Genomic DNA, 17,613 nt, shown 5'->3' with positions numbered 1-17,613 from the left:
ATTGGTTGATTTTGGGCTTTTGTCTTCTTTTCTTATTCATTTGTGTTCTCCTTCACCTCTGAGAACAACTGGATTACAGTCTTCCATTTTCTCTATCACTCTAGGTTACTGAAGAAGCAAATACTGGACAACAAATACCAGTTCAGTGTAGCTACACTAACTGAATGTATGCTAGGTGCTGTGAACTGTAGATCTAAAATTAGGGCCAAGAATAAGAGTAAGAATTCAATCAGCATCGAAGTATTCATAAACCATTTTTTAAAGACTTTTTTAATTTTTTGATGTAGACCATGTTTAAAGTTTTTACTGAATTTGTTACAGTATTGCTTCTGTTTTATGTTTTGGTTTATTGGCTGCAAGGCATGTGGGATCTTAGCTCCCAGACCAGGGATTGAACCTGCACCCCCTGCATTGGAAGGCAAACTCTTAACCGCTGGACCACCAGGGAAGTCCCCATAAACTATTTAATTCTATATGTTTTTCATTAGCATATGCCATCTGTAATACGTGTTTTTTGTTACAGGTATTTTGAAAATAATTCAGTTCTTCTGTAAAGACAAGAAGAATAACAAGATAGATGAAATTCATAGATAGTAACCTGGTAGGTTTTAAGACTGAGGCAAAACTCATAGGATATTTTAAGTATAGATAGTAGATAAACAAGTAGCTTGGGAAACGGGCAAAGTTGATACAATTTGTTAAATATAAATAGCAAGTAAGTTTGTAACCTGTAAGACTGCTAAAGACAGAATAAAGAAAACCTGTGTTGTAACAAACAAGAGTATTACTGATACATAGAAAGAGATGGAAAGAGTGTATTATGATCATATACCACCACTAGGCCCACCTCTCCAAAGATCACTCATTAGTGAAACTTACTATGTTCTCATTCTAACCCCCACATGCATATAACCCAGGAAAGGCAAATAAAGCCATGGCTGTTCAGGCTCTTTTCCAAAGTGTTCCTGATTTTTAATATCTCCTAGGGACTCCTGTCTGTAGGCCCCCTTGCTCAAAGTGTGGCCCTGTTTTCATAATGATACCATCATCATCAGGGAAGGCAGATGAGGTGAAAAGCAGATGATGTTTGAACATTCAGGCAGTGTGGTTCTTATACTTGTTTGCACCCTGTGTGATAACTTACTCCAACTCTCTCCCTTGCTTCTTGTGTGTTTTAAATGGATACATCTGTGATTTAAGCATCTTAATTTGGTTGGTAGGCCCTTTCCGTTCTGTGTCCTCTGGGATAGTTTGCTTATGTATGTATTGATACTTGGAGTCTACCAGGGCTTTAAGATAATTTCCTCACATCACACCAGATTTAGACCGATTTTTCCTTGTTCGGTAGTTTAACAACAATAACTCTCATGGTAGCTATGGAAAAATATGCTGAAACATTGAAAGAGAATGTTACTTGGCAAAAATCATCACCTCTATGAAAGAAGGACTGGAAGTCATATGAAGAGTAAAGGTTAACATTGACAATGTAGAGCTCATTCTGTCAGATCTTACCAACAGTCATACTTTGATATATCAAGTGATGTGACAACTCATGTCAACAAGAAAATGTTCCCATTAGCTCTTAGATAATTTAATTTGTTAAAACATGTTTTTGAAGATTTTAATGAAACCACAGGCAACATAAAACAGTATTGTTGATATCATGTCCAAATATAATTTCTAGACTTTTCTCATCTACATATTTGACAGACAGTACAAATTTAAATTTTGACAAATTCTATTCAGTGTAAAATTATTAATGAAAATAAAGATTTTATCTTCTAAATATCCTGCACACCTTGTATACAACACTGCTTAAAAAAAGGGATGTGATTTGCTTACCTATGATATTGATGCTTTCATAGTGAACGTTTTTGGTCACTTTTCAGTTCTTTAAAAAAGTACAGATGCACTTAATATGATTTTTGACTTAAAAAAACTGGAAGGAGATAGCCTCCTTGGACATGTGCCTAAAAGATGGCTATAATTGTTGCTGGACCTAGAAAATATGTCCTGCAGTATGATATTTTTAGAATGTGAGACAAGAAGAATGTCCTTATCTAATGTGGCAGTACATTGAAGATGAGAATGCAGAGAAAGATTACAGTAAAACAAAAATTTATATGCCATTTCTCCTAAAGTGTTTGATGATATTTGAAGAGGCCATAAGGAGGCTAGGAAAAACTCATACAACAAACAAATGACTCATTTTTATGTAATATGACTGCTTTATATCTCAAGAGCAGGAAAAGTTCACTATAGAAGGGCAGCCAACTTAAATAGGGCTTTCTCAATGTCTTTACTAAAACTGTAAGTTACTTGGAATCCAACTTTGGTAACAGAAATTGCAATCACCATTGTGGTTTGGAGTGTTTTGAAATTATGTTCATTTTAGGCATGGATAGTATATGTAATGAATCTATAAATGCAAAGGACATGATTGAATAAGCAGTTGGAATACCAAAACAAGCATTTAGATAGATTCGAGGTAGATAAATATTTTGTAGAGCTAGAAACTAATTCTTTTATATCTAAATGCCTGCTATTGCTAGTAAATAAAATCCTAAGTATTCCATGCTCAAATGCTTTTGTTGAAAGAATATTTAGCTTGATGTCATCATGTTGGACTGACACCAAGAATGTGGAGATAACAGCAGAGCCATAAGTCAAAGTGAAATTTACTTTTAACTATATTCAGTTTTATCACACATTAAAGAAGGTGTCCTATGGTTTTAATCAGTTCAAAGAAGTATTATTGGAAAGGAAACACACAGAGTTAAAATATTCTTTTATTTCATGGGACAAAAAGGAACACGTCATTGTTATTTTTTTCTAAATTTTTGTAACATCTGTTTAATCCAACTGTACTTACTCTTCTTTTTACAAATCTTATATTTATGTATGTTAAGAACATACAATATGGCCTATAGAAATTTAAATACGTAATAAAGAGTTTTAAAAAGTTAAAATAAGTTGCTATATTTATTTAAACAAAAGAAATGATGGTTATATTTTTCCCATACATATACTGTTTAGTTAGTCCTTCTTTTAATTATTACTAATTGCCACTTGTTAATTATTCATATTGTTTCATTTAAATAATAGCACTTATGTAACAGAAAAGGAAATAATACAGAACAGTATATAATTTCAATTAAGTACTGAAATAATAACCATGGACTGGGTGGCTTAAACAAGAGAAATTGATTTTCTCACGGATCAAGGAAGCTTAGAAGTCTAAGATCAAGGTGTTGGCTACTTTGGTTTCTTCAGGGTCCTTTCTTCTCTTGCTGCTTCTTCAAATATTTGTCCTTCTGTGCATACCCTTCGTGTCTCTCTGTGTGTTCCTATTAATTCTTATAAAGACACCAGTTAGATTGGATTAGGGCCTAACGTAAATGCCTCATTTTAACTTAATGACTCCTTTAAAGCCCCAATCTCCAAATATAGTTGCATTCTGAAATCTTGGAGGTTAGGGCTTCAACATATGAGTTTTGGGAGGACACAGTTAGTCCATGACAAGTACTCATTTGTTTATATTTTTCAATTTTTGGTAGTATATCATTTTGATTCCCATCTTCTTTACTTTTTTGTATGTATTTTAGTTATTTTCTTGGTTAATTTGGGGATTACAATTAACATTCTAAACTTATAACAACCTAGTTTGAATAGTATCAACTTAGTTTCAATGGCATAAACACTGTGCCCCTTTATAGCTCCATCCTCCCCATTTATATTGTTGTTGTCCCTGATTATATCTTTATACATTGTGTGCTCATTAGCACAGATTTATAATTATTGTATAATTCATTTTACCTTTTAAATCCTCTAGGAATAAAAGAGGAGTTGCAAACCAAAAGTGTGGTAATACTGGCTTTTTTTTTTTTGCTTTAGAATTCTTCATTATTTTCTTCTTCAGGGACTACTTGGCCATTTTAAAGGCACATCAAGTTTTTTTTTTTTTTTTAACGTCTTTATTGGAGTATAATTGCTTCACAATGGTGTGTTAGTTTCTGCTTTATAACAGAGTGAATCAGTTATACATATACATATGTCCCCATATCTCTTCCCTCTTGCATCTCCCTCACTCCCACCCTCCCTATCCCTGCCTCTAGGTGGTCACAAAGCACCAAGCTGATCTCCCTGTGCTATGCAGCTGCTTCCCACTAGCTATCTATTTTACGTATGGTAGTGTATATATGTCTATGCCACTCTCTCACTTTGTCCCAGCTTATCCTTCCTCCTCCCCATATCCTCAAGTCCATTCTCTAGTAGGTCTGTGTCTCTATTCCCGTCTTGCCCCTAGGTTCTTAATGACCTTTTTTTTTTTTTAGATTCCATATATATGTGTTAGCATACGGTATTTGTTTTTCTCTTTGTGACTAACTTCACTCTGTTCAGCCACTATGGAGAACAGTGTGGAGGTTCCTTAAAAAACTAAAAATAGAACTACCATACGACCCAGCAATCCCACTACTGGGCATATACCCTGAGAAAATCATAATTCAAAAAGAGTCATGTACCAAAATGTTCATTGCAGCTCTGTTTACAATAGCCAGGACATGGAAGCAACCTAAGTGTCCATCAACAGATGAATGGATAAAGAAGATGTGGCACATATATACAATACTGGCTTTTATATTTTCCTATGTAGTTACCTTCATCACTGTTCTTTATTTCTTGTTATGTTTTGGGGTTTTTTTTTTTTGCGGTACGCGTGCCTCTCACTGTTGTGGCCTCTCCCGTTGTGGAGCACAGGCTCCGGACGCACAGGCTCAGTGGCCATGGCTCACGGGCCTAGCCTCTCTGCAGCATGTGGGATCTTCCCGGACCGGGGCACAAACCCGTGTCCCCTGCATTGGCAGGCGGACTCTCAACCACTGCGCCACCAGGGAAGCCTCTTGTAATGTTTTTAGGTTACTGTCTAGTGTCCTTTCATTTCAATCTGTAGGACTCCTTTTAGCATTTCTTGTAGGGCAGGTCTACTATTAACAACCTCCTTAAGCTTTTGTGTTTATCTGGGAATGTCTTAATTTTTCCTTTATTCTTATTTATTTATGTATTGGCTGTGCTGCGCAGCTTGTGGGATCTCAGGTCCCCAACCAGGGATTGAACGTGGGCCACAGCAGTGAAAGCCTGGAATCCTAACCACTAGGCCACCAGGGAACTCCCTATCCTTTACTCTTAAAGGATAGTTTTGCCAGATATAGAATTCTTGGTTGATAGTTCTTTTATTACTTGAAATATGTCATAGCATTGCCTTCTGGCTTCCATGGTTTCTGATGAGAAATCAGCTTGCTTGCTTGCTTATTTATTTATTTATTCATTCGTTTGTTTATTTGTTTACTTGTTAGTTTGTGGCTGCATTGGGTCTTTGTTGCTGCACACCGACTTTCTCTAGTTGCAGCAAGCGGGGGCTTCTCACTGCGGTGGCTTCTCATTGTGGAGCACGGGCTCTAGGCATGTGGGCTTCAGTAGTTTTGGCACATGGGCTTCAGTAGTTGTGGTGCACAGGCTTAGTTGCTCTGTGGCATGTGGGATCTTCCCGGACCAGGTCTCAAACCCATGTCCCTTGCATTGGCAGGCAAATTCTTAACCACTGCACGACCAGGGAAGCCCAAGAAATATTATTAATATTATTGAGGACCTGTTATTCTTGACAGATTGCTTCTCTCAGCTTTTAAGATTCTTCCTCTATCTTTTGATAATTTAGTCAAGTCTTGGTGTGAATCTCTTTGGGTTTATTCTCCTTGGAGTTCATTGAACTTTTTGGATGTGTAGGTTTATGTATTTCATCAGTTTGGGAATGTTTTGACCATATGTCTTCAAATATTTTTTTCTGCTCCTTTCTCTCTTCTGCAATTCCTTCAGTACATATGTTGGTGTACTTGATAGGGTTTTGTTTGTTTATTTTTGTTTTAATGCTTCTTTGGAAAGAGTTTGGAGCTGCATACCCCATCAAGTTGGTCCATAATTATCATTATATATGTATTTTTTGGTCTGTTATATTTGTTCCTGTGTTGGGATTCTAAAAAGTTGGTCACTCTGTTTTAAGGCCAGTGGCCTGTTGTTTTCTATTCTTATGCTGGGCTATTGGTTTTCATAAACCTTACCTACTTAACTTACTTGTATTACCTCTTTGCAATCTTTATTTTATACTATTGTATACTCTCTCAAATTTTAAAGCCTCATAACAGCCTGTGAGATAGGAAAAAAGATGTGATCTCATTTTAATGAAAAGGATTCTGATTAAATAGATAGATAAAAATGCCATGGTTGGTAACTAAGCAGATCAGAATTAGAACCCAGGTCTTCTAACTGGAAACTTCTGATTGCTCTCCTTACTGGAGATTTCTCTCTCTTCACTAGTGGACTTCAGTTTTGACTTGTCCATATATGTTAGATTTGAGTAGCGTTTCACATACTGTCTCCACTTCTTACAGTCTGCTTCAATTTGGGAAGAATTGGAGGTTGTCAGAGAGAATCAAGTAGCCATCATTTTTAATACAGTTCTAATTAAACCAACTCTTTCCTTCATCTTCTGAGGGACAGCAGTTTTTTTGGTGTTTGGATATCTTTTTGCTCCATGTCAGTATATGTTTTTTTCTGACTCGTATTTTTCAGAAGCCTCATGACCAGCTACATGTGGTATTCCTATATTGTTTTAAGTTATATAAGTTCATTATTAAGTTTCCTGCAAATTGATTTACTGATCTTTCTAATGTTCTATACCTGTTAAAAATTAGTCATTTTTGCATATGTTCTGGGCATCTAATCAAATATTTTAAGTGCCTTCTCAGTCTTTGTTACCTGAAGTATAAGTAGATCATTGTTGGAATCAATTATTTCTTCTTCCTCTCATCCCCCAAAGTGTTGAGGCTATATGGATTTTTATGATTTGCTATTCAATAATAAAAAGTAATCATTTTCTTATTACTTTAATAACTGCCATTTTTTCTAAATAAAGTATATTTTTCTTTCTCATTTAAAGCAAAGATCTTAGGGATAAAATGTATTCATTCTTTGCTGTAATTGAATCATTTATTGAAAACTACTAAATGTGTATATGATCCTTGCCAAATAGCCCTCTCTCCTCCATTTTTCTTCAGGAAGTAAAATATGTTCCTAATGACAAATTTTCTTCCTTAATCATTTATATAAATCCATCAGTAGTAGATTTGATTCTTTTCTTCCATAAGTATTAAATGTTTCTCTTGGTCACTTGAATTCTTATATCCTTACTTCTAATTCCTCACCTGGTTCTCTCATTATTGACTTTTCAATCTTCCTCTTTCTCACCTCTCTCACAGTTAGATAAGCCTCTATGTTTAACTTCTAGTGAAATTTTAAGCAAGCTTTTGTTTTGTTTTTCATGAAAATTTGAGAAAACTGTCTTGTGCCAGTATTTTTATGTTTTATACAGGATAGCTGCTGGGGTGTGTGGAGTGGGGAGGGGTGCTTTAATTGTTTTTTTCATACAAACATCATGTAATGAACCAGTTTTCAGAATTGTGTTTTAAAGTTTTCCCAAACTCTTTGTATATTGAGTACCTAAAAACATTTTTATAAAGTTTATACAATTATGTTTGAATGAATAGAAACATGTTCAACCCAGAATTGTAAAGTTGGTATTATAAGAACCATGTAGCATTTCCAATTAAGTCATAGTATTTAGAAATTAAAATTGATGAAAATTGAGAGCCTCATGTTTTCTTTTATAGACCTTTTTTTAAAAAAAAAACAGTTAATCTATGTGGCTTTCCTGTATGAATAAATATTATTCTGATTATCTCTTTTTATGACCTATTTCACCTGAAAAAACTATATAGAGATTAAAAGGCATTTTAGTAGATATATCTCAGAATCTGGGAACAGTGCAGACTGCTTAGATCTAAAGAGAAGAAACGACATTGGAGTGATCAAAGAGAATTCTCCCTTCTAATGCCTTACACCTGGAGCAGTTGCAGAACTGTCAATAGCACAACTACATTTATAAATATCAGAGCAGGATGTGGCAGACGGTGATATAACACAGAGTCTTGTCAAACCTTTATGTCACTAAAAAGGAGGTTTCTTTTAGTGCCAATTTTAAGATTAATGAATAATTTTAAGTAACTTAGGTCTTAGAAAATAAAGTTGACTATTAAAATTGTGAATTTCTCCTTGCAATTGAAAAATTTAAGTATGAATTAACACCTCCCTTCTTTGGTAATCTTTTTCTTTGTTGAATAAGACTGTGAGAGATTTTAGTAGCTAAACTAAGGTGAAGAAAGTGTTTTGTTTTCCTGAAGGATATTTTTAATGTGTTTGTGACATCCTTCTATGTTAAATCAGATTCTTTAATGTAAAGCAAAACCTATATTTTCGCTCTTCCTTCTTTATCTCCCCCTCCTCTTTTCTCTTTCCTTCTTTTCTTTTTGCTTTTCGTCCTTTAAGCCTTATTTTATATCTTGTGTTAAGGGATTCTTTTGCCACTGTTAGTAAAACATGCTTTTAGTTTTGTCTCAGTAGTTAAGGTGTGCTCTGACGTTGTGTAGTATAAATCTACATGTACACATCATAAACTATCCACTTTATGAAAGAAAGCATACCTTTAACACTTATGAACCTTAATGTGGTACATTGTCTTGCAGTATGACATTAAACATGGGTATAGTTTGAGATTGTGTCTCTCCTGCCTAAATGCAAAGCAACAAGTGCTTCAGTAAGGAAAACCACAAATTGCAGGATCTTATTTCATTCAGGGGATAAAATTCTTGCCTTGATTCCATTCCTTTTCATTCTATTTTGTAATTAGGTTTCAGGAACTTTTAAAAATAAATGTCTTGTTAATTAATATATTTATCTGAACTGAAAAATAAAGTCAAATCTTTTCTGGGAGAGAAAAATGTCTCATTTGTTTGGTTGGTTGGGCAATGAATATGGTGTTTACCATTTAAATTACATAGTGGTACTGTCAACTGCCATGTTTTTTAAGACGAGCTTTTCTAGAGTATTTCTCTTTTCTTTGGTACTTTTGGCGACAAGATACTTGAGATAAAGTAAAAAACAAAATAGTCTAAATTTTAGCTTAGCACAGTGTAGTGGCTTAGGGAATGTGCTGTGCAATAAGCAAAGCTGGGCAAGTACAAACTTGGGCAAGTCACCTAACCGTTTTTTTATATAATATGTTTTGTTTATTTATATTTTATTTATTTATTTGTTTGTTTTTTAAAATTTATTTTTGGCTGCATTGGGTCTACGTTGCTAAGCTCAGGCTTTCTCTAGTTGCGACAAGCCGGGGCTAGTCTTCGTTGTGGTGTGCTTCTCATTGCAGTGGCTTCTCCTGTTGCAGAGCACAGGCTCTAGGCACGCGGGCTTCAGTAGTTGCAGCATGCGGGCTCAGTAGTTGCAGCACGTGGGCCCTAGAGTGTGTGGGCTTCGGTAGTTGTGGTGCATGTGCTCAGTAGTTGTGGCATGCAGCCTCAGTAGTTGTGGCGCACGGGTTAGTTGCTCCGCGACATGTGGGATCTTCCCGGACCAGGGGTCAAACCCATGTCCCCTGAATTGACAGGCGGATTCTTAACCACTGCACAACCAGGGAAGTCCCAAGTCACCTAACCTTTTCAAGTTTCAGTTTCCTCTTCTGTAAAATGGGAATAATGATAGTACTTTTATAGGCTAACATTCTAAAAGGGAAAATGGGGCTCTTAGATATGAAATGAACACATGTCAACATTTTATTTAACTCTAATTAGTGTACAGATAAGATGTTGCAATTTATTTAAAGGGGAATTCAAAGATTGGAGATACGTGTGGTCCATGAAATCAATCTACAAATATTACAAAACTGACTTTGGTGGGGGTGGCGGATTTCATTTGTGTCTCTACAGGGCAGATTTTATTTTCTGATTTTTTTATAGGCAATAATTATTGCTATAAGTAATATACAATTTACAAACTCATGAAATAGCTCAAAGGTATATGCTTCATGATAGGGAAGAATAATTCTAATCCTTGTATTTTCACAGATTTTATTACGAATAGTTGTTGAGTTGGTAACATAATTGTTTTCCCTTTTTAGCCTATTGCTGTAATTTATTATTTTAATATTTTTCCTTCTTTTATTAGTTTTGTATTCATTAAAATATAAGCATCATGAGGGCAGGCACTTTGTTTTGTTCCCTGCTGTGTGTCCTCAACATCTCCAATAATCTCTGTGACTTGGAAGACTTTCAGTGAACATATTTTGAGTGATTGAAGTGATTAATAAATATAACCCTATATGAGAAAGTTGTATTTTTCTTTACTGCTCGATTCTCTGGTTTGTATTAATTTTATTTAGTTTTTTTGACAGGGCAAAAGTATAATTTCTGTACAAGCATAGGTATTTATTTTAATCTAATTATTGAATTTTTTTCTTTTAATGTCATGTGTTGGTATATTTTGACAGTGATATAAACAAAGTTTATAATGAAGAGTATAATCTTTGGAGGCAAAGATCTGGATTCTAGACCTGGTTCTTCTCTGAGTGGCCATCAACTCTCTGAGCAGTAGTTTCTTCACAAGTAAAATGAGATGATAAAACACTTTAATCTTGTAGTTTATTAAGAGAATTAAATGTGATAATACACATAAATTACCTAGGAAGGTTCATGGCACATAGTAAATGATCAAAAAAGCTTAGCTGTGCTGTTAAACTATTATTATTTTAGTTAGGTTTGATTTTTGGTGTGTTATTTCACGAAGTTGTAAAAGTTTATATTTATTCTGTAAAAGCAGTCATTTCAAAGTGTCCTAAAAATCTGTGCTTACATATAAAGTTAGTTATATAACTATCTCTGATTTGAAGGACTCACACATGTAATGTAATACAATGGTGATTTGTCACATAAATAATAGATATGATAAAGTAAAATGTGGGACCCTAATGAATACCCTTTTATAAGTTGGTATTCAAGATGTTTACATTCTTTTTAATACATGCTCTCATAAGATATTCACCATACTGAATAAAATAACATTGTGATTATTACTTGGAACAATGAACAATTTAGCTAACTTCTGAGGCTTAAATCAAAGGTTTGAATTTTGCTTAACAATACATTTTGTGCTATATAAATAAGGAATTTTAAAGCATTTGATAATCATTTAAGGTTCCCCATTAAGCCCTGAATTTAGTTGATAATATCCAAGACAAAGCGTATAGGAAAATAATGTTTTTTTTAAATTTTAAGTTGAGTATTATTGCAAAATGTTCTTGATTCCACTGGAAGAAATTCAAGTTATGTAAAAGAAAATGTTTCAGACAGTTTTTATTGTAGCAGTACTTTGTGAATAGGCTCTTGAATATAACAGCTTATTGATAAAAATTTTGAATTTGTAAATGAATCAAGCATCTGTCTTAAATCTTATGAAATTGCTCTTCATTCTTCATAGATATAGTCTGCGTATTGTAGTTCACTATCAACTTTTGGAATCTATAATAATGAATTGTCAAATTGAGAATCTGTGATATTACTTTCCATGTTCTACTAATTTGCCTGCTAGTCATCTTTAACTGTAAGAAAGTGAGCCAAAATGCTGGATTCCTAGGTACTATCCTGTGCATTGCTGCTTATAGGTGACCAAATACTGAGAACCCCCATTCCCCACTTCTTGTCTTTTGTTTTCCCCCTCAGAGGCATTGTTGCCATCCATTAAGAGCCAGTAACTTCCTATTTTCTAAGTTTATTTCTGTACCAGTCAATATTCTTATTCCATCTTTGGCATTTTCAGGAGCATGTATTCACATTGATTTATAAAGTTATTTAAATATGTACCTGTTTAATATTTATATTATTAGGAATGAAAGGCCTGATCTTCTGTTAATGAAATTTGAAATAAGTGCAAGGTAAATAGGATGAGGTATATTTTCTCTTTTTGAAATTAAACTATGTATATGTTTGACCCTAAAGATAAATATGTATGCATGTATACACAGAGTTTGTGAGGTAAAATGAAGAATTGACCTAAGGAACCTTATCTCATTCTACTGTGCTACCTGGATCCCTCCCATGTAAAGCATTTAGAATCCAGTATTCAGTGATACAATGCTTGGCCTCATTTTCATAGACCTTACTTGGTAGTAATTGTTGTCCATCCCATCATGACAGCTATAATTTCCTTCTTTCACGAAGTCTCTATGTGAAAATTAACGGCTATGCAGTGGGCTTTTCAAATAAGGGAGAAGGGACTTCCCTGGTGGTCCAGTGGCTAAGGCTCTGACTCCCAATGCAGGGGACCCAAGTTCGATCCCTGGTAAGGGAACTAGATCCCGCATGCTGCAACTAAGGGTTCACATGTTGCAACTAAATGATCCCACGTGCCGCAACTAAAAAGATCCCGCATGCTACAACTAAAGATCTCGCATGCCGCAACTAAGATCTGGCGTGGCCAAATAGATAGATAGATAGATAAATAATAAATATTAAAACAAAACCAAAAAGCCCCCTTCTCCGTCAAATAAGGGAGAAGAAGATTGGATGGATGGGTGGAAGTTAGCTGACCATTGAGAAGCTCTGTTCTTGGTAGGCGTAGCAGGTTGATTGCATGTGGTGTCTAGTTAAATTGAAGAACTTTGCCGTTTACTGTTTGTGTATTTAGAAGTGATTTAACAACATGTAACAGAAAACTATGAAAATTTTGAGGATTTAAAAATTTGAGATCTGGCAGAATAAGAAACTTAAAGAGGTTTGATTTTTTTTTCCCCCTAATAATCTGCTTATTATTTATTTATTCCTCCACAGAGCCCCCTTCCCCCACCCCCACCCCCACCCACACACACGGACACTGAGGAGGTTGTTTGGAATGGGTTACAACCTGGGGCCTGGAGTCTTGAAATCTGAGGCACCCTCTTCCGTCATTTTGTGGCTTAGGTGGGGGTATTGTCCAGGCAGAACTGGTGTCTCCGTTTGGATACTGCAGAAGGAATGGGAACCTAGGCACACCCATAAAGGTGGCCGTACCCAGAGAAGTTGATTGGCAGGCTGGAAGACAAATTTTCTCGATAAAGGCACTTTTACCTCAGTTGTGGGCTGGGAGGAATTATTTCAATGGCGGTGTTATTTGCAGGTTGCTGAGAGAAATGGAGGGAGTTCACCTACATTGGGCCATCTGCAGGGTCAGTAGGGGCTGCTGTATGTCTTTGCTGCCGCAAGGGGAAGGTAATGTAGGCATCATAGCCAAAGAGGCATGCAGAGATTAGGCCCAGTACCCCTGCGACGATTTTGGAGTGGTTTCCTCTCTCAACAAGCACAACAATGGAGGTGATCAGGTAGAGGATGACCACTACGAGGGTTCGGAAGAAATCACTCCAAGGCCAGTTGATGATCTGTATCTTGGTGTGCAGGTCACACATGTAGACGACAAAGAAGAGAGCAGCAAAGATCATCTCTGTCACCGACAAGGAGGAGTATCCTGATGTCAAGGCACTGAAGCAGATCAGAATCACCAGGCACAATATAATTTCAGCAAACAGGAGAATTCCCTGTCGGGGCGTGAGAAGTTGGAGCAGGCGGCCCAGCAGCCGGGGGCTGAGAGGCGCTCGGAATCCACCATGGCGTGGACCGGAGTCCTGAGAGGCTCGGAGGATCTGCTCGCTTGTAGGTTCGAGCACGGTGCACACCCAGACATCTTGCCCGCCATCTGACTGGGAAGGGGGCCCCTGGGCGAAGGGAGAGATTTGATTTTATGAAAGCAATACCAGTTATAGTCCTTTATGAAGATGGCATACAATTTATGCAAATATAACAATTAAATAATGTTTCATTAGATAGATCAGATTACTTTCAGTTATGTTCAGAATAGTAATTATTCATATTTATGGACCACTAGGGATTCGTGCTTTATGTAACAGTTGTCACCTTCTCTCTCTCTTTTTTTTAAAATAAATTTATTTATTTTTGGCTGCGTTGGGTCTTTGTTGCTCTGCACAGGCTTTCTCTAGTTGCGGCACACAGGTTTCTTGTTGCAGTGGCTTTTCGTTGCAGAGCATGGGCTCTAGGCGCACGGGCTTCAGTAGTTGTGGCACATGGGCTGAGTACTTGTGACTTGGGGGTTCTAGAGCGCAGGCTCAGTAGTTGTGGGGCATGGGCTTAGTTGCTCCACAGCATGTGGGATCTTCCCTGACCAGGGCTCAAACCTGTGTCCTCTGCATTAGCAGGCGGATGCTTAACCACTGCACCACCAGGGAATTCCCGTCACCTTCTCTTATATTAAAAATTGAATGAAATGTTCATCAGGTAGACTAATACAACTCACATAGGAAAGTAATATTTGAACCATGTGATTTATCTAAAAATACTGGGGAACCAAAAAGTAATATCTCTGTGAAGCATTCATATAAATGTGTCATTGTCTGAAATGGTGAAAGTCTAAGGATATAGAGCAGTACTTTAAATTATTTAGAGTAGGTCATTTTCCCTTCCCCAAACTTATAGATTTAATCCTACCCTGAGGAAAATTATACTAAATGTGAAAGATTGTAGTCAGTAATAACGTAGTCCGTATTGCATTTTTTTTTAAAGCAGGAACTATCAATTCTTAACCATCTCCTTTAGACCCCTATGGGATGAAGGTTAATTTTATAGCATCAGTGACTACAAGTAATGTACATTGCTGGGGACATGTACAAAGCTGACTTGATAGGGCTTGTACTTTTGGAGTGACTGTATAGTAGGTGGAAGTAGCAAGCTCAGCCTTTGGGCTCTTCTATGTGTAATCAAACCTTTCATGTAGGAAGTTGTGGCAGGTTGATACTTCAACCCTCATACCCCCTTATTTGTAGGGTTTCTTAACATTTTTAAAATAGTTTTAATTGTTAACCTTAGAACACATTTTAGAAAATTGAAATGTAAAGAAAGAAAAAATGACAGTAACCTTTTTTGTTTTCCAGTTGTATGTGAGTCTGTGTGTTTACATAGTTCTACAGTTAGAGAACTTGGGGGAGAAAACAGTTTGCTTTGTTTTTTTAAAGTAAATTCAGTTTGTGTCATGTAGTTTTACAGAGCCACCAAAACACAATCTTAGGGAAAATAATGTAAAAGGATTATTCCAAATGAAGGAAAATGGGCTAAGAACAGTATATTTCTTGAATGTGGTGCTTAGTTCTGGGAACCATATATTTAGAATACATGACAAACTTCTCGTTGCAGATGACGTTGGGCAAGTTTTCCTAGCCTTCCTGTACCTCCGTTTGCTCATTTGTACACTGTAAAATGCACACTGTACACTTGGAGTTGTGAGGGTGAAATGCAAAATAAAAAAAGGAAGAGTATGTACTACTAGGTAAGGTGCTGGCACATGAAATCGTTATCACAGATGTTACTAAACTTCAGTATCATCATCATCATTAAAGATTATATAATTTAATTTCTCAGTGTTTTCACAACATATTTATATGAATAGGTGGTACACATTGATATATTGCACTGTTGAGAGCCATTTTCAAAATAGTCCTTTAGTTATACATTTATTAAATTGCTGCTCTGCCTACTGGGACTTCTCAGAAGTATAGTGTTATGGGTGGGATGTTACATAGAAATGTAGGGATTGAAGTATGTGTTGTCATTTCATAAAAGTTAAATCTCCCAGTACTCTCTGTCATCCTTTTGGTTAATGATAAAAGTTTGTTGGGAATTCCCTGATGGTCCAGGTGTTAGGACTCGGTGCTTTCACTGCTGATGTCCTGGGTTCAATCCCTGGTTGGGGAACTGAGATCCCACAAAACCGTGTGATGAAGCCAAAAAAAAAAGTTTGTCTTCCACAGAATTAAATGCATCTTTTAATTTAATTTTCTAATGTTACTCTATTTGTATTTATGAAAATGCAATATGCATGTTTTGGTTTTTAAAGTATCTCTCTCAAGTTCTTTGACATTCTTTCATTTAAAAGGTAGAGCCTAATTTCCCTGTTGTTGAATATGCCCAGACTTAGTAACTTGCTTCTAACAAATAGAATGTGTTAGAGTTGTGTGTGGCATTGATGATGTGCATTGATGTGTGGCATTGATGATGGGCTATTTCTGAGGCTAGGTATTGTTGCTTCCACATTGTTTTCTTTTGGATGCCCATAATAAGAAAGTCAACTGCTGTGTCATGAGGACACTCAGTCAGCCTATGGAGAGGCCCTCATGACAACGAACTAAAGTCTTTTACCACCAACGAGCACCAACATGCTAGCCATGTGCAGGAGCCAGCCCCAATCACCATAACCTAATGAGATACCCTGAGACACAACTGTTTTGCTAAACCACTCCCAAATTCCTGACCCATAAAAAAAGCTATATAATGTTATGTTTCTTATTTTAACTCACTGTGTTTGACAGCAACAGATTACTAAGAGGCACAAAGTCCAAAATTTTAAAAGGTCAAGAGTATGTAGGGAAAAGTAGATTTTCCTCCTGTGCCCATACTCTGCTCACCCAGTTCACATAGTTAGATGTGATTCCCGTAACAAGTTTCTTGTGTTCTTCCAGAAATCTTTTATTTCTTTACAGCTATGTGCATATCTAGTAATGTGTATTTTCTGCATATGTTATACTGTATACACAGTTTTGTATTTTCATTTTTTTTTCTTAATAGTATATCTTGGAGACTGTTCCATACCAGTATGAAATAGATATGGCTGATTCTTTTTAATAGCTGTAATGGTCCATTCTATGATAGTATTATATATTTTTTTAAAATAAATAAATTTATTTATTTTTTTTTGGCTGTGTTGGGTCTTCGTTGCTGTGCGCGGGTTTTCTCTAGTTGTGGTGAGCAGGGGCTACCCTTTGTTGTGGTGCGTGGACTTCACATTGCGGTGGCTTCTCTTGTTGTGGAGCATGGGCTCTAGGTGCATGGGCTTCAGTAGTTGTGGCATGTGGGCTCAGTAGTTGTGGCTCACAGGCTCTAGAGCGCAGGCTTAGTAGTTGTGGCACACGGGTTTAGTTGCTCCGCGGCATGTGGGATTTTCCCGGACCAGGGCTTGAATCCATGCTGCCTGCATTGGCAGGCGGATTCTTAACCACTACACCACCAGGGAAGTCCCATATTATAATTTGTTTAATAAATCTCTTACTGTTTAACATTTAGATGGTTTACAAAGATGCTTTAGGAGTACCTTAATATGCATGTTATTTTCCATCTGTATATCTTTTTATTTTCCTATGTGGGAATCACATAGAAGGTTACATCTGAATAGGTTTTTTAGTTTTTGTTTTTTAATATTTATTTATTTGGCTGCGCCAGGTCTTAGTTGTGGCATGCAGGATCTTTAGTTGCAGCATGCAAACTCTTAGTTGCAGCATGTGGGATCTAGTTCCCTGACCAGGGATCGACCCTGGGCCCCCTGCATTAGGAGCACAGAGTCTTAGCCACTGGACCACCAGGGAAGTCCCTTCCATCTGTGTATGTTTATAATTTAGTCCTAGAAATAAGAATTGCTGGCTGAAAGAGCATAAGCATGGTACGTTTTTATACAAATTCTCAAATTTGTCCACATAAACATTTTACGAATTTTTATTTCTATCAGAACTGAATGCATATATTTGTTTTTTTGTTTTTTTGTTTTTGCCGTAAGCGGGCCTCTCACTGTTGTGGCCTCTCCCGT

At 36.4% G+C, this 17,613-nt stretch overlaps 2 protein-coding genes and 1 non-coding gene across 5 annotated transcripts in view; 1 reads left to right on the top strand and 2 right to left on the bottom strand.

Annotated features, from left to right (window-relative positions):
* The window catches only part of ADK (adenosine kinase), a 514,633-nt gene that overhangs the window by 187,832 nt on the left and 309,188 nt on the right, over nt 1–17,613 (top strand). The window lies entirely within an intron of this gene.
* LOC132485351 (proteolipid protein 2-like) lies at nt 13,080–13,578 on the bottom strand. Its single transcript, XM_060091868.1, is given in 2 exon segments — nt 13,080–13,515; nt 13,518–13,578. Coding segments are annotated over 2 exon segments (456 nt in total). The 3' UTR covers nt 13,080–13,120.
* Nucleotides 17,323–17,395, bottom strand: TRNAR-CCU (transfer RNA arginine (anticodon CCU)). The gene has a single exon. It is a non-coding gene; the product is annotated as a tRNA-Arg (tRNA).

The sequence above is a fragment of the Mesoplodon densirostris genome, chromosome 1 (assembly GCF_025265405.1).
Source record: "Mesoplodon densirostris isolate mMesDen1 chromosome 1, mMesDen1 primary haplotype, whole genome shotgun sequence".
NCBI lineage: Eukaryota > Metazoa > Chordata > Mammalia > Artiodactyla > Ziphiidae > Mesoplodon > Mesoplodon densirostris.
The sequence above is the reverse complement of the archived record's forward strand: the minus strand, read 5'-3'. Positions and strand labels throughout refer to the sequence as shown.